This window comes from Nylanderia fulva, unplaced genomic scaffold, assembly GCF_048542155.1.
Source record: "Nylanderia fulva isolate GAGA-0341 unplaced genomic scaffold, ASM4854215v1 Scaffold22, whole genome shotgun sequence".
In the NCBI taxonomy this organism is placed as follows: Eukaryota; Metazoa; Arthropoda; class Insecta; order Hymenoptera; family Formicidae; genus Nylanderia; species Nylanderia fulva.
This window is the reverse complement of record NW_028190285.1, coordinates 132878-158379: the sequence shown is the minus strand read 5'-3', so window position 1 is coordinate 158379 and position 25502 is coordinate 132878. Positions and strand designations below refer to the sequence as shown.

The 25502-nt window shown below is 33.5% G+C and overlaps 1 protein-coding gene across 5 annotated transcripts in view; it reads right to left on the bottom strand.

The window, feature by feature from the left end:
- Positions 1-25502, bottom strand: part of KCNQ (KCNQ potassium channel) — a 78363-nt gene that overhangs the window by 42824 nt on the left and 10037 nt on the right. For 2 of the 5 annotated variants that reach the window (XM_085482872.1, XM_085482871.1), the window contains exons 3-4: positions 22863-23036; positions 21847-22012 (exon numbers count right to left, since the gene is read on the bottom strand). In XM_085482872.1, coding sequence (XP_085338998.1) covers positions 21847-22012; positions 22863-23036 — 340 coding nt within the window. Of the gene's footprint in view, positions 1-586; positions 4509-21846; positions 22013-22862; positions 23037-25502 lie in introns of those variants that run through there. The other 3 variants (XM_085482868.1, XM_085482869.1, XM_085482870.1) reach the window with 2 other exon arrangements.

The following is a 25502-nucleotide window of genomic DNA, read 5'->3' as shown; positions in this document are numbered from 1 at the left end:
AAAGATATAATATTGATAAAAATTATGCTAGGAAAAATGTTTTTAGTCATATAATAATATAACATAGCACGTAGTATATTCACATACATATACATTTTAAACAAGATTCTTGCATAATAAATTTAAATTCTTAATTTTTTTTTCAAAGAATTAAAAGAGTCAGAGAGAGCTCTGACATTTGTATTCTATTATATAACTTCGCGATTCGGCCAGTTTCAACAACAGATTAACTTTAAATGTAGTTTAATCGATTTTCTTTATTTCTTTTTGAACTGTATAGAACTGAGGAATTGGAATTCCCGAATAGAAAAAGAAAGAGAGAAAGAAAGAACAAGAAATCATCAGTTAATCACGACATCGATGGCTAATCTACATCGCGGGAAAAACGACGGATCACGGATATAAATATTCCGTGATGCATGCAACAAATGCAACGTGATCTAGTATAACGATCACTCCACGCTACACTTCTTCCTCACGACTGTCAGCGCGTGCGCTGTCGTCACGTTTGTTCGCGAAATCAGCCGGGATTTGCGATAAACGAGCAGGAATTACGCGCGCCTACAAGAATTTTAATCTCGTATACCTGGATGATTGCACCTCTTATTATTTGGACGACTTTGGCAGTTAAAGTGACTCTGGCTTTGCGACTGATACGGATACTGCCGATACTGCTGTCGTTGTTGTTGTTGTTGTTGCTGTTGTTGTAGTGGCTGTTGTTGTGGCTGTTGTAGTGGCTGTTGTAGTACTTGTTGTTGTTGTTGCTGTTGCAGGTGCTGTTGCTGCTGCTGTTGCTGTTGTTGCTGATTGATCGGCGACTTGAGAACGCTCAAAACGAGGTCTTCGCGGGAAGGTACAATCCGCGTGATCTGCCGACTCTGCCGGAAGAGTGTCTCCTGCTCGCCGCGATTCATTCTGCAGCCGATACGACGACGTTGAAGATAAAATCCTGGATACCACTCGCGTCTCCCCCGTCCTGGACCGCTACCTAGCATAACAGCGTGCAGCATTCCGACTCTAACTTTCCGATTACGGTCGATGAGCGGCTCCTCGTCTGCCGGACAATCGCCCGATCACGCGGCTTGTCCATGGTCCCGATCGATCACCGAGTCACCGAAATTCGCGTTCACACAACGACAATGTTCCGAGTGCCTGCGCGAGATGCGAACTCGAGTTCGGGTGAATCCCCACCGAATCGCGCGACGTTATTCGACGTTTAATAACCCGTCACGTCGTTCCCTAGTGAATCGTCGGGTTTCATCTTGATCGCGACAGACAATGGCAGGATTACTCTGCCATCGTTTTAATCCGCGATCGTATCAGGGTTGACGTTCATCGTGAAGTTTCAAGAAGGAGAGAGATCGAATTCGTTCTGCGATCCTGTCGTTTTCTTTCACGTTAAACATTACGATTTCACGGCACGGATGTCGTCGGTAAGATTATCCGACCTGGCCGTCGTCGCCGAAATTGTCGATCGCGTCTAAGACGTAGAGCGACGTACCCTTCCACGTTAGACATCCTTAATCGTCGTTTCCGGATATTCCCGAAAATTCTCGGTATTTCGAGATTTTGATCGATCAACGAAGCATTGAATTGTTCTCAAGTCACGTTTGTTCCTATCTCATTACTTTTACCAGATGCATTGACGAACATACATTCACATCATTCTGACCTAATTCTCTCTCTCTCTGTCTTCGATAATCTCATCCGGGCCGATTTCGCTTAATTTCGTGGACCGATGGAGTCGCATTCGTTGAAGCTGTTGCCTTCGAGCGAGATAAAACGATCGCGGATGTCAGATGCGGACATTCGACAGTCGGGTTGTGCATAATATCCGCGATATGAACGACCATAACTCTTCGAGCGACTCGGGATACGTGGGATATTCGACGTAGAGGAGAAATCAAGTAGAGGGGAAAATAGAGAACGAAATAACAATATCGGAGAAAAGAGAGGAAGAAGAAGAGAAGAAAGATAGATGGAAGGAGAAGTGAGAGAGAATCGATATATCCGCAGTTTCGGTCCTCTGGAAGATGGATGTCGAGCAGACTGCTGGGACCTCGCGATCTATCTTACCTAGGGGAAAATCCTTCGAGTATTTATTCAGGCTAATATAGTAATGGATTTCCGGGCCCACGCGCGACTCCCTCGAGTCTCCTTTCTCTTTCGGCAAGTGTCTCTCCTATCTTCGTTCGAACACAAGTAAACGCATGTCGAGCGACATCGCTCGAAAATGTATTCGGCCTATTTTCACGACACGGCACGACGGTGATCCTTTTCGTGGCTCGTTTATGTCGCAGTCGCACGAAGGCTCTTTGCCTTTCATCTACCTGTCACTCATTTCTCGAGAAACAACGCCGTCGCTCTCCTAATCTCACTTCGCGCCGTTGCAAAGGTTTTTCCTCGCCTTCCCAAAGTGTTCCTAGAATAATCGCGTATCTGTATGATGATATTTCCGATTTTTCTACCGGTAAAAAAACCGTGTCGTCGTCTTCAACTTTTCATTCTCCGATCGAGAATTACTCGAAAAGAATCATTAGAAGATATAAGTATGTGATTCGTTTGTCTCTTCTTCGTCTCACGATCAGTCTAATTATTTATTCGCATCAAAAATCTTCGCAATTTTTTTGCTTAACGGAAAGGAGAAATCTTCGGCGGTTGGTTAATTTTCGAGAATATTTCTTACGATCTTCGTCGATCTTCTCTGAGAGAAACGACTCGTCGCGATCGTCGTGGAACAATGTCGGTTTCCTTAATACACATTATGATTGCTTCGTTATTGCTCTTGAGGTTAACGTTGAAATCACAGAGAATCACCAATGTTTGTGCAGTGTAGCGCACAGAGATTCGCGCGCCATAAATCGGAACCTTGATTCCTCTTGAACGTCGTCAAAGCCTTTGACGAAACACTTTGACATGATCACGCGGTGTTAACAATGTTTCATGTCTCAACGGGCAACTTCTTCTAAGCTTCTCTAGCATAAGAGCGAATTATAGCGAAAGACGATGACTAGATTGCCGGGAGATCTCCAACAACTTCAGTGCAAACTTCTCTCGGCATGTCGCGTGACGCTAGATTGTCGCGCGAACACGTTCTGCACACGTGTGCACCCTCGATTATAAAGTTTCGGACGCGACAATGAACCTGCCGAACCGTAGGTCGAAACGCAATTATTCGTCGGGCGACAGGAAAGTTGGAGAGCGCCTTCTGATCTTTCGCTATGTCGTTTCGCAACGAGACGAGGATTAATCGCTCGTTCAACTTTCAGTTTTTTTTTCGCTTCTCGCTCTCCTTCTTCCTCTCTCTCTTTCTCCAGGATCTGTGCTAAATTGATCAACTTAATACGCGCGCGTTTGTATTAATAATGAGATTATTTCTCCCGCGTCGAAAACTGTCGTTTTTTTTTCTTTACCTTGTATTGCGCTACGTTAAAGAGCGATTAACTCCGGAATGACTTATTTCTATGCGCTCAACGAAATTATCCAGAAACTGTCACACACTACTGAACTTGCTGACGAGCTAAAAAAAGGCAATTTCGTTCTTTCGCAATTTCAAAGGGACCGCTCCGCTTGCGGAGCGATTCTTTTTTCCTCGTTCCTCGTTCGCGATATAGTGACCCCTTTGACCTCGCTTATCCTACACCATGACTAAAGCGCCACCATTTCGGATTTGAATAAATTTCTCTCGGTATCAGTTTCATAAATCAGTTATTACTTAATATATCCAAGCCTTGCAAGTGATTTACCAGAACCTATATATATCGACCACCACCAGATATGAGGTCATTCGCGAAACGACCTTTCCTTCCTCGCGCTCCGAATTTCTCGCTGAGATAATGAATTATAAAACGTAATATTTAAACACAGTAGAGGCACAAAATCGCACGATTCAATTTACCGCACCCATCTGGAACAAGCAATTATCACGTAGCCGTAATTCGCGGCGTTCCTCCCACGATTCATTTCGCCGATATCGCCTAAGCGATTGTGCGAAAAAATGTTCCTTTCGTCGCGTTGCACACCGTTGGGAAGCTATTTAGAAACTGATTAAAGATCAGAACCGACGTGCTGACGGGCACAACATCAACGTCGCGCACCCTGTCATTGTTCCGCTGTCCGCGTGCTGACCTTGGCGAGAGCTGACTGATGGATTGCAACTCGATCGCAAACTCGGCCAGCACGATTCGTTTGCGATGCGATGGGAGAGATTTGTTCCTACGATCACGCGATCACGAGGTCGCGTGCCGTGAGAGACGCAGAAGCGCGCGCGTTGTTCTCAGGGCGACAGCCCGCAACCAACTGTGGCTCCTTGGTCACCACCTCGTAGTTCCGCCACCCACCGCAACCTCGAGCAGGGGTGGCCTGGCGCTTTTGCACGCGCTTAACGCGCACGGATTACGGGATTTCTCCTGAGAGATATTCCCTTCTCTCTTTCTCGCTCTCTTGTTTCCACGTGCCATCTCTCTTTATCTTTTTCTTTCTTCGGCAGGTGCTCGCATCTGCTCGCAGGACCGGGAGAAGAGAGAGATTAGGGAAGAGAGGTCACTTTCACCCCACTGTAATTTTTTCCCCTTTTTGCCCGTCGAAATAATCTCGCTGGAAGAAATTAATAATCCCTTCCACGAATGCGCTACAATGTCTGAGTAGAAAAAATAATTTCATAAGTTTATTTAAAATATAATCAAATCTGTGTTTGTTGGCATAAAGAATTGATTTTTTAAGTTTATTTTTTTTTTTTTAATCCTCTGCCTCTGAACCTATTTTTTATTATTACTGTTTACGTGCTATATGCATATTAGAGGAATGTAAGTAATGTAAAAAATCTTTTACATTTTATGTTGTGCAATATTATTTTATATTAAAAAGAAAAATTTTAAAGGGAAAGCACAAGAGAAAGAAAAAAATAGAATATATTACAATATGTAGAATATTACATTATATTATAAAATATTTTTTTTTAAGTTTTTAAAAATAAAACAAATATTGCATAGAAAGACGTGTGTAAAAAAATTCTTTTTGTTTCCCCTTCTCATGTATAGATATATTACATATATTCGCTTATTATCATTACATTTCTCAGTAAATTGGAGTAGAAAAAAAGTACTAAAAAATTATGACATATCAGACTTCTAGCCTTTAAATAAAAAAAAGATTAAAATAATGATTTGTTATTTAAAATCATACAGATAATATTGTTTTCTGTTAAGTTATATCTCCGATTTGATAATATCGTTTGAAACTTTATTGTAATCAAATGAACGTACGAATTATAAGCTTCCAATAAGTAAATCAGCTTTTATTTTGACTTATCTTATATTGCTAATATACAATACAGTTCAATTACGTAATACAGTTACTGCTTTGCAGGAAAATTAAAAAATTCTTCTAAGAATAAATAATGAACAAATGGTAAGTTACGAGTACATTTAAACACTAACTCAAGTTCATGCTTAATTATTGAAGCGTCGCAACTTCATACGAAATTTAAAATTTCGATACGAACGACTCTTGATAGCTGTTTCCATTATTCGTGTTCGCACGCGGCGCATTTATTCGTTCTTATTTGAATTTCCAACCGCATCTGCGTTTACTCTCCCTCCTTCTTTCTTGCTTAACGTATTGCCGTAATCGTAAATGCACTGTTGAGCATAGAGAGAAATTGAATGACGCACGTTGGCACGTGAATAATTTTTGCACCGATTGATTTGAAATCTCGGATGGATTTTTTAAAAGAAAATATCTTATAAAACGAGAAACTTTAATCTCGGGCAATGGGGAAAAGCTAACAAGGAACTGGTTGAAGAATACGCGACAACTCTAGCAGTCATCTGAAACTGAACTGAAACGTTCCAAGTTTTCGTGCAAACTCTGAAAATGTTTTTCACATCTAAAACACAAATATCGATTGCAATGGTTATTCCCTCAAAGGAAATCTTTGTAGACGTAATAAGAAAGATGCCTAAACTTGAAATCAACTTTGAAGCTAATTCCAAAGGCAATCCGGATCCTCCTGTTATCGTGAATATAATTTAGTCTGTATACAACTGTACGAACAACTCTTGATGAAGCTGTTTCCATTATTATACATATATTATACAGACTATATACAAACATTAAGATGATTATATTTAACTTATATTTAACTATTACGAAAAATTACGATTTGCCAAAATATTAATTTGATGGCGTTACTAATATATCATCTCGTTTAATCAAAAAATATTCTGACTCTTTTATCAATTTTTTTCAAATTATTTTAATATTTAAAATAGAAAATAGTTAAGTGTATCTATTTCTAAATTATATTCAATTAAATAATATATACAAAAATTGTGTTATGAAATAATTTAAAAGATAATTTAATTGTTCATATATCGATTTTAGTATTTCACCTATATTTGCATCTCAGCTTGTACCTATACAGAAAATATAAAATAATTTGATTTATATAAATAAATATATTTGTGTATTTTCTATAATTAAATTACACACAGTAATGTATAAAAATCTGAAAATAGTTTTCATGCTATAACAAATAGATTTGTTATAAATAATCTGTGTTATAATAAAAAGAGGATAAAGACCACACAAGAAAAAAAATATACTTATAATATTAAAGATATATATAGAATATATTACGTTTAAAATTTTATATATAATGAAGCATAGAAATCCCCCTTTACTTGGCTAAGAACAGATCCTTATGATTTGTGCATGATAAGGCTGTTTGCGGAATATAGCTCGTGAATGCACGCATATTGTCCGGACAATAATTCGCTTGTTCGATTGATTTCGACGTCCCACTTCGTCCGACGCATGACGTGTGTTGCTACTGTGTGTACCCACGTCGGACGCGGGATATGTTTGCGCACAAACTGCAGCGAACTGCACAAACATTTCAGCCGCGCGTCAGATCAACAATAACGACCTGTTAGTCACTTCTTTGTTATTAATATTCGATAAAAAAATTTGTCTACTTCTGAAGTTCTATATAGAATATATAAGAATATCAATTTCAAAGTTATATGATTTCTTGATATCTAGAGAAAGAAATGGTTTGTAAAGCTCCCCAGAGAAAAGAGATGCTTTCGCGAAAAAGAAATATATTAAATTTGTATAGAAAATATGTATTGTGAATTGCTCTGTGTAGACTTTCATAATGTTCATAATGAATTTTTCATGACATTTTGTCATGTTCTCAATTTCTTTATGCGATTAAATCCGTTCTGATTTGACATGTGATATGAAAATATCGTAAATAAATAAAAATTAATGAGACACAAAATGCTACTCTCAACAATAATTTCTTAAGAAACAATTTCTTACTATATAAATATGTTATTAAATTTTTTTATTACTTAAGATTTAATTTTTTATATTGCGTTCCAAGCTATTGTTTTTCTGTTTTCTGTTTTTATAAAAACTCCATGTTTCTCATATTTCTTGTTCCCTGGCTAAACTCCTATAAATATAATGTATATTGCAAAAAACACGAAGATATACATTTACTGAATGAAATTTATAATCATTTAAAGTAGCATAAAAAAAGATCAAGTTGATTTAATTTTTTTATAATTTAATCAAATAACTTATTCGTTAGTAGCATATTAGCCATTAATAAAATTAAACAAATATCCACATTGTTTTTATTTAATTAATGTACTTAAGAAATTAAAAATTAAATTTTTCGAAATTATTTAGAGATCAGAACTGTTCATTAACTTTGTATTTCCGACGAACGACCCATAGCTAATAATTTAAAAAATAATCGGACTTTTACAGCTTCCAACACATATTCCTGCCAACTATGCCACTATACAACAGAGGTAGCTTCTCAAAGTAGATAAATTTTGTTGCTTTTGTTTGACTCGTGGAGAAATGAAAACTACATTCTATTAAATCCAACACGATGCATTACGTGACGTCGATACAGTGAATATAACAGAGTTGCGTATAAATAATGCATTTTGATGGCAAATACTTTCGTTGAGCAGCTCAGTACCTTCACGCGCAATTTATTCAAATACGTTTAAAATACATTGGTTGTAAAGCTTTGTGTTGGCTTTGAAGGAATGTGAGCTTTAAATTCGCCCCATCTATTCGAACAATTCATTCCGTATCGCGACTCGCTTCGTTGCGAGCGTTGTTTCCAGATTTTTCTAATATCGCTAACTTATGAACTCAAGAAGGGTAATGTTCATCCAATAAATGGCTCCTGATGAAAGGATTGTAGCAACCTTTTGGTAACCACGGCAACGAGCTGTATGCCAATCAATAGCAAAAGAGGATTACGCGCATCTTTCAACTCAAATAGTTTCTTGATGGGTATCGAGTTTCAAAAGATCTGGTAGACGCCAGTCAAAAGTAATTATCCATAGCTCGAGATTTTTCTTGTAAAATTTAGAATATACTAATATGAAATGTCAAGTGTAAATTATAAACGCAGCAATTGATAAAACACGATTAAACTAATGTCGTAAGTTTATAGACATGTTATGTTGTAGATGTAGTATGTTGCTAAAAGTTTATTATACGCCACTTACACAGTAAAGTGTACTGAAGTTACAGTGTACTGAAATTACAGTAAAATGTATGAAACTTTGATATACATATTTTCTTAAGTAGATCTTTGATCTTTTAAAATATTTAACATTAAATAATTCTTTGTAACATAAAAATTAAAAATTAAGTTGTTTAAAATGGTTGAATTCTACAAAATATAAAAGATCTATTTAAGAAAATGTATCATTTCATTACATTTTATTGTAACAAAGTATAATATTAACAATAAAATGTTATGTGTATATATATAATTTTATATTATATAAATATATAATTAAAATTTTGGATCATCCCAACGACAACGCACAATCAATGTTTATTATTTATATGAAATATGAGGTGGTTCCAGAGAAAGAGAGAGAGAGAAAGGATCCTTTAAAACCAATATCAATGAGGATATTCAAGTCACGATTGGTACGAGGGATACAAATATTGTATATACAGGTACACGGAAGATACAATATATACGCGTGAACGTGCCGGACGCAAGTGCTCAACTAGAGATTATATTGTATCAATGTACAGATGTAAAAAAATTCTATATTCTAGAAAAATACATCCAGATATTACATAACATAAACGTTCTTCGTTTTTAAAAAAAAGTTTTACCTGCGTGCTTGCATGAAAATATAGATATATTATTTATTATATATTAATTTAATAATTCTTTATATATACTACATGCAATTTTAAATTCTTGAAAACAATATAAAAACTAAACAGGTATTTCAATTTTAAATACGTACATTAAGATTAAGTGTATCAGTAAAAAATTCAAACAGAATCCTAATATTTATTTTATTCATTTAATATCTTCTTTATATCTAATATATATCGTTTTTTGGGTTTACGCACATGCTAATATTTTTTTAATGAGATATAACTATGCCTTTCATGAATATATTTCAAAATCGCGAGTGTACATTTTATGCAGCATATTCATGTTTTTGAAAATCCTTTAAGCCTGAAATTTCAGAATAATTAATTTGATTTAATGTAATTCCTATTGAAATGAAAAAGTTGTAATATTTGTATCCGTCTATATCAAACACAAATGTCACACTACACATTATGAATACAAAATGATCTTTAAAAATTTTTTTTAATTTTTTTAAGTATATGTAAATATATATGTGTATATATATATATATATATATATATATATATATATATATATATATATTGTGACATTCTCGCCTTCTCCAATTTCAGAATATCTTATGTCAAAGGAGCGAGTTGTGAGGAAAATAAATCTTAACTAATTGTAAGTCCAAGTAACTTCCTTACGAGACTATGAAACTTGCATCGTTAATTAATGCCACGAATCTCGAAGAATCAACCGAGCTTGACATTATCAAATATGTCCTTTCGAGAACGCGGGCGAACCGTATCAACGCAAAGTTTCCAGTTCCGTGCTCCCGAAAAAAGATTTCGGCCTTAATCGTGTCGAGTTCGATCGTCGCCCACGCTTCATCTCTATGCATCTCTATGAAGTTTCCACGCTTTGTTTCCATTTCCGTCTGTGCGAACTTTCACCCGTATGACACCCATGTTTGCAACGATCTCTCGCAAATCTATTGAATTCTACTGCACTATATCTATTTAAAAATATATGTTAATATATATATATATATATATAAATCGGTACGAAGAAATGTCAAAACGCGAAAGAGCGAAAAGTCTAAATCAAAGACATAATATCTAGGTAAAGCTGAATAAAAATAAACGTGATAATGACACATTAACATTTTGGAGTAACTCACATTTTTAATTTCAAAAATCTGATTGCCTTTCTCTTGTAAAGTTGAACGCATTTTGCGATACTTTTTAATCAAATTATCTCTTTTCTGGTACGATCGCAATGTACCGTTTGCTTAAGGGGATAGCTTAATTAATTTTCCTGTGTAACGAGGCGGTAATAAATCAGTAATCAAGAGAAATATGCAGCGTGGCAAATGAGAGGAAAGGAGAGATGCATAGTAACCGACTCCTCAAAAACTGAGAGATCTCGGCCATTACGGAAGAAATTATGGAAACGGCAGAAGAGCGCAAACAAGATGCGAACGATGATAGTCGAGCCAAGATTTGACAGTTGAATTACAAAGGAAAATCCTTCTTTACATCTCTATGAATATTAAAGTCTTCACAGAAACATAATCCATAATTCATTAAGAGCAAAAAGATTTGTCAGTCTAAAATTAATGGAATCAATTATTTAACAAAACTCTACTCTAAGATAAGTCATGTAAATTGTGAACAGAATTTTTATTGACAACATGAAAGTTTCTAAAATTTTGCTCCTGCTGTAACTCTAACAAGCGCTTAAGAAAAATTTACAGAATTTAACATGAACATTTTACTCGTAATGAAATTTTTAATATTACTAAATTGGACGAAATTATTTTTATTTGTAATTAAAATTTAATTATTCTCTGCGAGCAAAAATAATACGAAATAAAAATAACAAAAAATAGATTTAATTACTTCATCATTAAAATTGAGTGAAAACGTAAGCAACACAATTATGCACTAATCTAATCCTTTATCGTTATTATCGTTTATAATATATAATTGCTACAGTCAATAATCGATAAGTTATCGATTCGCAGTCCCTACTGTAAGATGAAACGTAATCGAACACTTTCGCATTGGAAACTCAACATCGTAACCATTTGCCATTCGTCAACATGTCAGTCATAAAGAAATGCATTGTCAGGACGGAATCCTCGGCATAGGACGACAAACGTCACGTAAGAGGGCATCAGTCGCGTTTACACGATGTCCCACGCGGCCGTCACCTTTTCCCTGCAGGGGAGCACGGGAGACATCGTGTCATCCACTTGTCATATATATATGAGCTACACGCAGGCGATGTGCAAGTAGTTCATTGCGAAATGCTAAATACCGTCGATGTCCCGCGCGTCTATTTATAGAGCCGACACGATCGATAGACACCCGCTATAGAATGAAGCGAGCGACCGAATGAAAGTGAGGAGAAAGAGAGAGGAAGAGAGAGAATTAGAGAGAGAGAGAGAGAGAGAGAGAGCTAGAGAAACATAAGAAAAGAGAGAAAAATTAAGAATGAGAATGAACAATAAAAAAAGTAACAGATAGAAAAAGGGAATAAAAAGGAAGAAGAAAGAAACGAATGAGGGTAAAGCACTGACAAACGAGAAAGAAAATGGAAGTGGAGAAATGTGCTGCCCTTATACTTCGCTGCTCTTAGCAATTTCGATTCACCACATCTTTCTGGCAAGCTTACTTGACAACTTGATTCCTGAGATTCGAGATTCGGCGATCTTTTTTGTCTGACTCTTATTATCACGGACCGATGAGGTGCGTTTTTCATTTGTAACAGATGTGTATTTGTGTATCTTTCTAGGCGTATATGCGTGAACTATAAGATACGAAGAATATCTTATAATATACGATCCCATCTTTCATGACAAACCGTTTCATTCCTTTATATGAAAATTGTCGAATAAAATAATTGTTGAATTAATTTATAGCAACATTCTAATTATTTTTAACATTAGATGTTTTTGTGTTTAAGTCTGCAATTAAAATTTTCTTAAAGTGAAATGCATGTATTGAAATACATGTAGTAAAAACTATAATTTTGCTATTTAATTATTTATTTGCGCGATGAGCTCTTTTGTTTCAATTTATAAATTGTTCATTATTCGGAAATTATTGATAATTATCTTGATATTATCTCGATATACATAACATTTTATAAAAAAAGAATTAACTTGACACAGAATAGTTTATCGCCAGAGAATCTATCATTAAAATTAAAAAAAATAACAGCTGTAAAAATATATATATATATTGCTCTTTATATTTTTTATAGTTATACATGTTATCCAAATGTTTTTTCAATAATTTTAATTTTATATTTATCTGGTATACAAGTTCGTATACATTATGAATGTACACATTGCATATATTGTTCTATAAAAATCTTAAAACTAAAGAGATATTACTTGGAAAATAACTATGAAAAATTGAAAAATATTCGGAGATAACTTTGTTCTCAATAATGTTTCCATTACTTCAAAAATGACAGAAATTATTTAGCAGTACCACTTTAGTTGCCGCATCATGCTTCAAATAATGTTGTCGTATTAAATTAAATTGATTACGTCTTAAATGTCCTAAATGAGGCAACTAAAATGTTGCAGAGTTTAATATCTCTGTTGCTTTTGAGGTAATGGAAACGTTTTCGAGGCTGAAGTTGTATAATTCAAATAATTTTTCATTTTTCAAGGATTTTTTTCATAGTTTTCATTATTCTCCGAATATTACATCTTTATTTTTAATTAAAAATAAATGTGAGACGACCCAACTGGCTTAAATTAATTCTTATTATTATTAGTTTGATGCCATGTACAAGAAAAGACCAAGTCTTTGTCTTTTCTTGTACATGGCATCAAACTAATAATAATAAGAATTAATTTAAGCCAGTTGGGTCGTCTCACATTTATTTTTAATTTTATTCATCACTGGCGATACAAGATATCTACTATTTATTTTTAATATTTTCTATTCACAATTTAAAAAATATTCTTTTAGATATTGTGTTATATATATATATATATATATATTTTTTTTTTTTAATTTTATATTTGTAGCTAAATTTTGTTTTTTATTTTCTAATTTATTTTTATTAAATTTTGCCTCGTACAGTTTGCACTTATTTCTTTTTATATGTTAAAATCATGTATGTATATATGTTATATGTGTGTATATGTGTATGTGTCCTCAAGTTTTTCTCTCAAAGTCTTTTTCCTTAAAGGTCATATTTACAAGGAGACTTTACTTACATTATCTTGTCATATCTATGATTGGTGAGGACGTGTTCAATGGTTCTAAAATATTCTGTATTCTCAAACAACGGAACAAGCGGCAAATATGGTATCCGCAAAAATCGATTGGAGGTCCGTTCGAAATTAACAATGTTTACGCTTCAATAGCGATATAAATTGAACTGGCGTTGCGACATAAGCAGCTTTCCGATTTTTCGTACAATATATATATATATATATATATATACGTCCTAACGCATTCAAATCTCCATGGTTTAATTGATGGAAAAAACTTATCATATGAATATGAAATAGTGCTCTCTCGATATTAAATATTCTGATTCGATACATCAAAACGCTTTTCATCCAATATGAAAGCTACATTCACATTCGAATTCTATTATATTCTAAAATAATTCTAAATTTTGCAGTGATTCTAAATCGCAAAAAAAAACCGATGGAAACTTGATTTTTGAGAGTAATCTAAATTTTACGAATTTGTTTCTTTTGAAATAAAACAGAAAAAGGCCGTTCAAATTGTGATACATAATAGAATGTTGTTTCTTTCGCGAAAGAAAAATGACACGCTGCTTCAATATTCTTACAAATTATGAAGAAACGTTAACTATTACTGAATGAAGCAATAGCGTGGCAAATACGTCGATATACAGAAGAAAGCCCATAGCAAGTTGTTTACATATTTCGATGCATTCAAAAACATTTTTTTTTTTCATGTGCCTGCACTATAACTGGAGGGTAAAATGTGACCTCGTTTAATTTAAAAACTATTGTTTCGCAATAAATTTGCAATCTCTAGCCGAAATACAATGTGAAAAATTCTTGTTTGATCTCTTAATCATATATCTAATATATGATCTAACATCTGATTATTATAAACTATCTGATTATATGTATAATATTATGTGTACCTTCTTTTCGTTTTAAAATTATTTTATTCAATCAATAAATCTAATATCGATTAAAAGAAAAAAGTCTTAAAACAAATGTGTAATTAATAGCGTATATTAAAATTGATTGAACAAAGCCTAAGAAGAATGTTTCAAAAGTTATAAAATCGAATAACGTTTAAAGATTGTTTGCATTACAAGCTCTTGCTATATATATAAGTAAATTTTTAAAATCGGATAAAAAATGAATCTTTGCAAAGATTTCTTGTTTGATAATGAGGCTCGCGACTATAGAATGGATTGTGCTCGTTTGATGAGTTCTTTCATACTATCGATATAGCTCTTACTATGTGTGCGTACGACGGTAAAAAATTACGTTTAGCGTAGGGCCATAGCATATCTTGCGGGTCGCCGCCACATATGTATGGGAGTAATCAATATTTGCGGGTCGATATGCCCATGGCAAGGCCACACTACGACCCTTCTACATTATTGATGCTTGATGGACGGCTTTTGTAGAATGGAGTGCGTCCTGCTGTTTGCAGGTCACCAAGCCTTGGCGTGCCGACGGTGTCACGACAATTTTCCCGCTGCACGCTTCCTCCTCTTTCTATCTCTCTCAATCTCTCTCTCTCTCTCTTTCTCCCTCTTTCTCTCTTACAGATACATCGACACGTGCCTCTTTCTGCGAGTAATGGATGCACTCGATCGCGAGATAAGCTGACATTTTTCATCGCCGAGAGATACCGCGCAAAGTGGGTAAAATTAATTTTGTATTTCTTCGTCGAGCGATATGCCAGATAAATTCCTCTTCCTTCAATGCCATTTAATCTTGTCAATACCACACTCGTACATAGGTATACATTTGATTTGAAGTTTTCGCATTGTTTTCGCATATTTTTTTTTTTTTTTTTGGCGATCAATAAGCTTTGAAATACGTACATAGAAGAAGTTTCATTGGTATTCGAAACAATTTCACAGAGCTTTACATATAGAGCATTTTACATCACCTTTTGTATACAATGTTAAATTTATAATTTATTCTTTAATGTAGATGCAAAACTCGACATCCGAAAAATTACTATCTTAAACGTTCGATAAAATAATGAAAGTAGAAAAATGTGGAAATTTCGAAAAATTTATTTGCCCCGCAGCTGAAATTACCCTGAAAGCTTGTAGCACGTCCGACCGATAAAACGAAGTATGCAATAAAAGATTGCGCAATTTCAAAGGGCACGAGCAACATTCGAGAGTAGGCAGGTAGGTTTCGGCGGAAAGTACATTTCTTTTTATGGCCCACCGAAGTGGCGCGTGGGAAACGATTTCTTTACGTACGATATTGGAATTTTGCTGGTCTATCGAATCGAGTCGCGTCTCTCCAATCGGCACAGTCATGGCAGTTCAACACGTTAATCGATACGGCCCCTTCGCCTCTTTATTGCATTTACAGCTACAAACATGTCGTATGCACAGGACGATAGACAATGACACTTAAGTGGCGGCTGAGCGCATCGCGTCAACAAACAGCGTCGCGTTAAATATCCGTAACGTTTTATTGAAATTTTTCAATTTTATTCTTTGCTAGATTGCGATGAAAAAATATTCACACCGTCTTTCCATTAAATCAAGTGTTTGAAATCAAGTTAGGGAAAAAGTTATTTTAAATAATTTTTCGAAAACTCAATTAAAAGGATTAAAGAACTTTTTTTCTAGAATAGATAGAATAATGTAATAAAGTTAATAGCGTGCAACTACGTTAATTAATAAAAACTACTTCCTTCAAAATTCTATACATAAAAAACTATACGATAAAAAATAAATTTTATAAAAAAATAAAAGCGGAATAAAGATACATTTAACATTCGCGAACTATTTCGCGAGAGAAATAGTTTTACAAAAAGAGAAAGAAAAGTAAATGAGAAAGGGGAAAGAATAGTTGGTTTTTCCTATATAGTCACAAAGGAGAATTATTTGCTTTCACATCTCGTTACCGACCTCGTTTTAAGTAACAGACAATCTTCGATCCTAATAAGGTTTGGTTGAACGTTCATTGGTCTAACAATAACAAGTCCTGAATCCAGTCTTCACTGCGGGACATATCCAACTGAGTTATCGAGAAGCGGAACAATGATTGCATGTTAAAGGTCGCGGCAATTAATGACATTTGTCCATCGAGATATAATAGTACTTCACGTCCACTGCAATGCGGATTTGGGTTTCGTGCACGGAAGATTGTAGCTAAAATTATTCGTTACTGTGAACGATCGCAAAGCAGGAAGACCATCTATTAGCGCCATTCATCGTCAAACTCTGTTCCAACAAGTTGCTATTTCCACATTTACTTAAGCTTCACATATAATCTTTGGTCATCTTGTATTACATGAGCGTTACAAAAATTTGAAATTACATTTGCTGCGAGGAAATAAATTACAGTGAGTTGCCATCTTTTAGATTTCCCTCAACAATCGATAGAGAAGTGACATTTCCTTTTCCTCGTATTGCAAAAAAAAAACCACCGCGACACTTTCATCGCCCCTAATAGGAACTTTTTCCTTTCATACAGGACTTCTATTTTTTCCATCGCACTGCCACAGAAAAAAAATAGTCGTCGGATTCGGTATTCAGCGGCGATATAGAGTGCGAGCGTACGGGGAGGAGATTCGTCCAAATAATACACGACTCATTCTCGTACAGAGGTTTCATGCCTATCTATGTGGCATTATAAAAGCGAGAAAATCGATATTAGACTGGCCTACCACGTCGCGTGTCCCTCGGGGTAGCTAGCTCATCAGCGATCTTGTTTCTTTCTCATCTTTAGCATCGAAGTGAGACCGATTCCCGTGATCATATATAAATCTACATTATTCACTAACTGCGTATTCGATGTCTCGTGAAAACTTTTCTTGTCGAGATTAACGATAAATTTATTCACTTTTGGCTCCTGAATATACAAATGGCATAATTTGCCATAAGCGAGTCAGATGAAGAAATACCACGCGGGAGCTCTTCCGTTCTCGTTTCTAAGATATAAAGATATATAAAGGAGTAAAGGGAAAGGAATGAACTCATGGATTAGGACAGTTAGCTTGAATTATTGAAATTACCATATACGTTTCGTGCTCGCGTGGGACATTTCGAGCTAACAGTATATTCTACAAGTCAACAGTCAAAGGAAATGCGTACCATGATAGAATGACATGAAAAAATCATCCTTCGTTTTAATGTCGCATATTTAACAACGAGAATATGATAAAGAAAATTTTATATTCTTTAAGATGTCGCGTAGCGTAATGCGAAATTTGTTCAACTTAGAAGGAATAAAAATATTATCCGTATACAACATTTACATAAAACGCTACTTATAAAATCTGTGTTAATAAAATATTATTGTTTCTATAGAGAATTACTTCAACAACCAAATAAAATTTTTCACTCACTTTATATAATATTCTGCAAAGACGAGATTTTAAACTTTTACAGCATTGTATCGCATAATTTCACTTTTTTCTTATTGTATTTTTTCGTTTCAATTTAAAAGAACTTATTATTTTATATCATAAATAATTTTAATTTCTTTTCTTGTAAAATTAGCATGAAAGACATGAAAACGCTGCTACTTCAAATTATTGTCAAACTTATAAGTCATAAAAATCCAAACCGCTCTTTTATTGTTCGAAAGAAAGTTACACGGACGCGTGTAAAAGAATCGTGTCGGAAATCTCCAGTGTATCTATTTTAATTCTATTCATGGAACTGTAGCAATAACATCGAGTTCGTTGTAGTTATTGTGTACGTATGCAAGGGATAATTCTACTTTTCTCGCAAAGTTATCCCCCTTCCCTGCACTCGATTTGCAGCACGTGCTGCAGGTGTAACGTAGGCTATGTTACATCAATAATTCAGTTGCTATGGAGTTGGCAAACGCAAGGCTTTATTTTTCAAAGTGCGTTCAAACAATGATAACTTCTACATAGAGAATTTTTCTTTGTCAATAATAACGGAGCTTTTTATAGAGAGTTAAACAAGTTTTGATAACTTTTATGGAAGTTTTATAGAAGTTTTACTTTCAATGTGTACAAGCTTTGCATTACCTACAAAATTATAAATTATTATATTTAATTTATGTGATATTATAAGAAATGAAAGTTTTATTAATATTTGTAATAAATCTGCAAGTTCAATATTAAATAATCTTTTAAAAAAACACTCGGAATCTCTCTCATCAACCAAATTATTTATGTCTTGCAATACATATTTTTAAACTATTTCTCGAATAAAATTATGATATCGATGGTAGCACAATCGTGCCAAGTATTATGTGTTTCATCGATATCATAATATTATTTATTGCTTATAACATTTTATCAAGTTCATGGGTGTTCCATTATATATTGGAAACCTACGACAAAACATATCCATGTTATTGTAACAAGTTTGCTTTAATAAAACATGTCTTATGTTCAATAGATAGATCTTAAAATGTCTCGTAAGAAATAAATCATATCTTCTTTATAATATCTTGTTTGATAAACTAATTATAACACGAAAAATTTTAATTTCTCGTGATTTAATTTCGTAATTTATGAAAAAAAAATCCACGAACATATATTTTATTCAAAATTTTCACGATTAGTGTAAACATTTCCTAAATATTTTAAATTTATTTTATTTTATAATAAACGATTTATTAGATATCGATATCGATTTATTAGTTCTAGATATATATTAGCTGCAGTATTTGTTTAAGTTTAATAAATTATTAATTTCTATGAATTACTCTATAACACAAGTCTAAAGATAAATATAATACGGAGTATTATACAGTATTAGCAACACTAATAACCCCACTCTGTGAATATACTAGACACGCTAATCTCTCCTTCCTCGTGCCATGATATCCCGAGGAATAATGATCTCTAGTGTACAAAGCAGCAGGTTTAGATGTGACCTACATGCTAACCTGCTGACCTGACAAAGTATCTGGATACAACTGCGTAATGCCAAATTTATTCCTGGCCCACGCATATCCTACAGATGTTATTTAATGCTGAGGGTTTACGGTAGAATATCACCTGGCACAGAAACCCTCGTATATTTTCTTTCACCGACAGTAACGTGACCCTCCAAAGGACCCTGATATCAGTGTCCACTTCTCATTCCCCTCCATTTCCGTGTCAATATATCGCTTGATCTAATGTAAGAAGGATAATGTCGAGGATCCTCGTGATAACGCGAATCTTCTATCTACATTTTGCTACTAGCAAAATATTCGAACCGATAAAATCGAATGTCATAATTTTGCGTGAATTATGTAAACCAATAATCAATATCCTAAACAACGTGTTCACATATTTTTTTGCATTTTGTTATCACATGAATTACCAATTTAGATAATATTAATATATGTAACATAAATGTTTACTTTTTATATATTACACTTATGTTGCATATTTGCAAATTCTATCACAGTAAAATATAAAGTATCCTAAAACAACCAGATTAAATTAAGGCTAATTCGATTATCACATATATCTATTTCTTGATTATTATTTTAAAATCAATATTTTTTAAAAAAGTAATAGTTTCCGAATAATTGTCTATTAAAGTACTTAAGTATTTTTCCTCTGGATTCAATTTCAACGAAATAAAAGCAAGTGTTATGAACAATATTTATGTTAGACAGTTTCAGGTAAGCAAAATTTTAATAAGAATTACAAAGATGCATATAATAGTGAAAATTGAAAAGTTATATGATTAAAGTTTGCTAAGAAAAAAATCGATTTTAAATCGGCCAAAATATTTAATAATTCAAAAAGCATTTTCTGTTTTTTTTTTCTTTTAATATCTCTTACATGCGATTTTTAATAATAATTTCGCAGCTCGAGAGCACAAAATTCTTGTGTAGAATGTTGAAAATTTACAATAAAAGCTGCATACTTTAGGTATACAGGTTCCTGCATAAATTCACTCTGGATAAATGGTAGAAAGAGAATATTGATCAGACCTCAAGTAGTTAATACTAATATGTGGTCCGCCATCTATGCGCATCAAACTTAAGCTAGGCGAGCTAGAAAACTGGCTCGTATAAATGCCTAATGTTTAATAAATATGTCCTGAAAATAATGAATAATAAAAGTAATTTATTATATTTCTTTATCTTCTTGTGTATATCTGTATTTTGTAAAAAGTACATCGCTTAATAGAAATATTCAAAAAAAATTGTACTCGTTATATATTATGAAATTATTTGAAAATCTAGAAGATATCTTCAACACAAACAGCTGCAAAATTTTGAAAAATCATCGATTAATTCAAATAATGTTTTATGAGCGATAAAAAATGTAAAGCAATTAATTGTTAAAAAATACACATTTCTAATTATAAATGTGTATTTTAGAGAAAGATAGTACTGTCATAATTATGTATCAAATTCGATATTATCATAATAATGCTGTATTTAATTAATACTGTATTAAAATAATACATTATACAAGCACTTTAAATTCAATTTAAAAAATATGTATGCATAATGTATTATTTCCTACATATATAAAATTCCATATCGTAACTTCTTTCATCAAGTTTTTACGATAAACTCTGATAAACGATCGCGTATTGTGTCTATGTATAGTGTGATAAACCTTTATTATTTATTGACATAGGAAATTGAAGAAATACTCTGGGGAAAGCATAAAACGCTTCGTATACAGATGGTTATTTCGTTTCGTCATATAAATTTCTAATAAACAATTGCGTTTCCTATAACATCCATTATACTAACCATAAATTACGATCCAAGAAAATATCATTCGGAAATGTATAGATTTCTCATAGCAAACTTTAAGAAGTTACGATCTCGTAACTTCTTCTTTCTGCAAGCTTCGAGTTATGCAACAGAAATGCGAAAGTACATAAATAACTGTATATTTTATCAAAACCATTCTTCTTCGAGTTCTTCGATTTATTTCCACTCGGTTTTAAAGGCAAATCTCCCGTAATCTTTTATCTTCTAAATTGTCATTTGAGAGGAAATCTTGTTTATTAATTATTAGGCTAACAATAAGATTAGTTTATGAATTATGGCAAAGTATCCGTCTTCCTTTTAAATAATTTATATACATATATTAATCACTACTCAGAAAACAGATCTGAGGTAGAGAGAAATTTTGGAACTCCCATCAATCTTTTTGCAGTGTATTAATAATGTTTATTAAGTGACAATAAAGATTGATATTGTAGAGAGCCATCAAATGTGTTAATTCCTTTTTGATGTATCGAGCGTTGCGAGCGATTGATAAGGCGAATGAATAAGGTACGTGATCCCGCGGACTTATTTTATTTTTTATATTAAATCTCCTATTTGCAACTGTAAACATCCTATGCAATGTTAATAGTTAAGAAATAAAGCACACCACCATAAGAAATGAAGGACGCTATTTTCGATATCCATTATGAATATTTCGTCTTTGATAACATTATACATCAAAGGCATGAATAATGTATTAAGTACTCTACTAGAAAGCCGTGCCAAAAACCGCATGCATATAATGAATATCGTCATTACTTACACAGAGAAGTGGTACAGGAAGCACTTCCAACCGGTGGGACGTTCCAGAAAGTTGTAAACTTGACCTTGAAAAGTAGCTTTTCCAGCACGTCGATGTTCCTTCACGTGGTAACGACCTTCCCAGGTGCGATCACCACCGGTTCCCAGCAACAGTCTTGGGTCAACACCTGGAGATTTATCAATGTTGCAATTTTACTTCGTGTTAAGATAGCAACCACTTAACACACACACACACACAGTTTTGCGCATTTGGCTCTCATTAATCTTCTTTTCTTCCTTTATATTAAAAATAGGAGGAATCTTCCGATTGAATTATCGTATGCAAATTATTGTTTCCTAAACTTCATAAAACTCCATTAAAACTTTCGAATATAAAATGCAAAGCTGTAACGATAAATTTATGTAATTTATAAAATCAAAGAAATAATTTTATATATATCGATTACATTAAAATGCATTAAAAATAGGGCATTAACGTAACGCCTTTTTCCTATCTATTCTTAATGCACTTTGACTTGTTTTTACTTTCATCGATCTTTGGCAAACTGACTGTAACCGAAAACTTCTTGCTAAAACGTTTCCGATTACAGGATATGACACACAACCTACGACACACAACCTATTACACACCGAAAGTGAACGAAGCTCAATCATCAATACTTAAATAATACATACTGATAGTTCCCGAAATAACGATTAATGTGCTATTGTGGTATATACGTAATTCGATATTTATAATTTTTTCAATTTATTATTAGGTATTTATATTTGTGAAAGTCTATTTACGAAATCGATGTGTTTATCCAATAAAATCTATTATACGAAATAAATTTATCTCGATATGTAGTGAAAGAGAAAAATTTATACGACTTTTATCGATATCCTATTTATCCAATATATGACTGCAATGAATGCTCGTTAAAGTTGTAAAGAATGAAAACTAAATACATATGTATGTACTTGAGACAAATATCTCGGCAATTTTTGAAACGAGTAATATCGGCGTATATCTCTCACCTCCGGTCAAGGTGACATTGTTGTCAGACTGCAAGGTAGTACTGGTGTCAGATAGGGGCGACGGTCTTAAATCCGACGGCGGCTCCAATCTCAGTAAATCACTTCCGCCATCTCCACCGCTTCCATTTCCTCTACCGACCTGTACAATCGTCACATTCAGAGGTCCCCGGTTACCTACCGTAAAACAAAAAGAGAAAGAGAGAGAGAGAGACTATGGTGAACCGGCTCGTTAAAAATAATGACCGAATAAACGCGGGAAGAGGTAATTAAGTCCCCGCCGTTTCTTCATAACGAAATTGAAGGGCGAATTGTAATTGGGCGAAAGAGAATCAGTCAATTCGTTAGCGAGAAAATGAAAATCATATAAAAGCGTTCTCTTAATACGCCCACGCAGCTTTATAAAAACAGAGAATCGTAATCGCTCATAAAGCATCTTTTAATTAAAAGATTGCTTTCTGTATACCTGTCTATATATATATAATATAAAATTATGAAATAAATAATTAACCGCAAATCTAAAAACAAACATTAATTTTATAAATGAGTTTTTCTTATGTTATGTACAAGTATCTTATATAATCTATGATTTACAATACACGCGATATGTTGATATAAATGTAATAAACATGCTGGGGCATTTAATTGATCCGAATATTTTTTACTAATAGTTTTAACTGCAATTGAATGTGTAAAGAGAATTATTTTTAGCTCAAATTACTCGAGAGTAAAACAAATAACACAATTAATAAAACCATTTAATAATATTTTTACAAAAAGCTCATTTATGCTGTTCTTAATTTAAAATTTGCAATCCGTAAAAAATGAAAAGCTAATCAGAATACATTTCGTTAGTTATGTTAATTACCTTTTCTACTAATTACATGTACAATATCGCGTGCTCGTCAGCCTCGTCAGCCACCTTGTTGTGCAAAATTATCATTAAGAAATAATAATCGTGCTGAGAGAGGCCTCCGAAAAGGGTGATGGAAAAGGATAGGAATCACCACTTCGCAGGGATGTTACTAAGTGGTAATTAACTCCCGTGTCATTTGCCTCATCCTCAAATGAGTCGAGTTAAAATTGAATTTATTTTACGGAACGGACGGAAGTATAAAATCGTCTCCTCGGTTGGCCACGATTCGTTCGCGTGATAATTCGATATACGATCGGCCAATGCAACGTTTATTGATTTATAACTATTCACCCTACGGCACGTAAGGATGGCGGAAGTTTTAATACGGAAGAAAATTTATTCATGCAATTTGCGGCCGGGGTGTCCCGTTTACGAATTATAGAAGATATTAGCATGTCATTAAATTAAATTGTGTGTGTGAGAACGTATCGTGTAATTATTATATAAAATTGACAGATTCGATAATAAACAATTATGCCGAATTTACCGCAGTATCACATTTTTGTATATTTCATTTTAGATTATATATATTTCAAAAACTCTAGAAAATTGTATCATAAAAATATCAAAGTAAATTCATTTCGAGAAAAAATATCACACTTTCTGACAACAAAACAAAACTAAATATACCATTTTTTTTGAGATAAAAAATGATGAAAATTTTTATCAAAGGCGGACACAAACAATTATATACATATATAAAACCATGTAAATAGAACAAAAATCACATGTCAATTGTATAATTTTCATAAAGATTCTTTTCATTAATTTTAAATCAATTTTGTGTTATGCACATATGCACATATTGTATCATTAAACTTAACATATTTTAAATTTTATTCTCTCATAGAACAACGTTATCTAGTTGAAAACAAGTTGGGGGTGTGTAAGAAATTTGAATATTTAGAATACGACTCTAGTTCGCCTGTGTCCCTAAAGCGCCTCTTCATAAAAACTGGATATGTATCCTTCTGTCAGATGAACATTCATCTGGGGTGTCGTAAACTACTGCTTCATTGCTGATCTTCACGCATGTACGGTTACAGTAATAAAGAGAAACGTTGAAGTTTTACGATTCACGGGCCAATACTCGTAAAGCTAGAGTTTCTACACGAATTATATATAAGCGCGTTTTCCGTCGTCGGAATTCAGGTTGGATTTTCATGAGAATTTAATAAGAGGTGAATCAAGAGAGAAAGAGAGTTATTTCGAGGCATTGAATGTACACATTCACGCTTCAACTCTCGCACGTACACGACTGGTAATCTGTTCGTAATCCTCCACTGGTCGCAAGACTAACCTCTGCGCCCTCCAATAAAGCGGATATAGTATTTTGATGATACACGTAATAAACAATGTATACGTACAGGTACGATTAAAAATCGAATTGCATTTAAATTGCAAAACAGTTTATCTCTAAACGACAAAAAATTGCTTTCCATAAGTAATATCGATGTACACTCGGATAAGAGTTTCTTTTTTTTAAACGAACATTAAAAAACAGTGCGGTTGGCGGTGTGCAAGATATTACGTAAAGTATCTTACAGTTTGAGATCTGAAGTTTAATAAAATTAAAAAAATATAATTGAAGGGAGTGTAATAAAAGGGTCCTAACTTTAAACAAGAGGGCTGAAATTATCCTTTCAAATAATAAAGCGCAAAGTACTCAACTCTGTTTTCTGTTAACTCAAGTTTCGTAAATTAAAATTACGTATATTTACATTTTT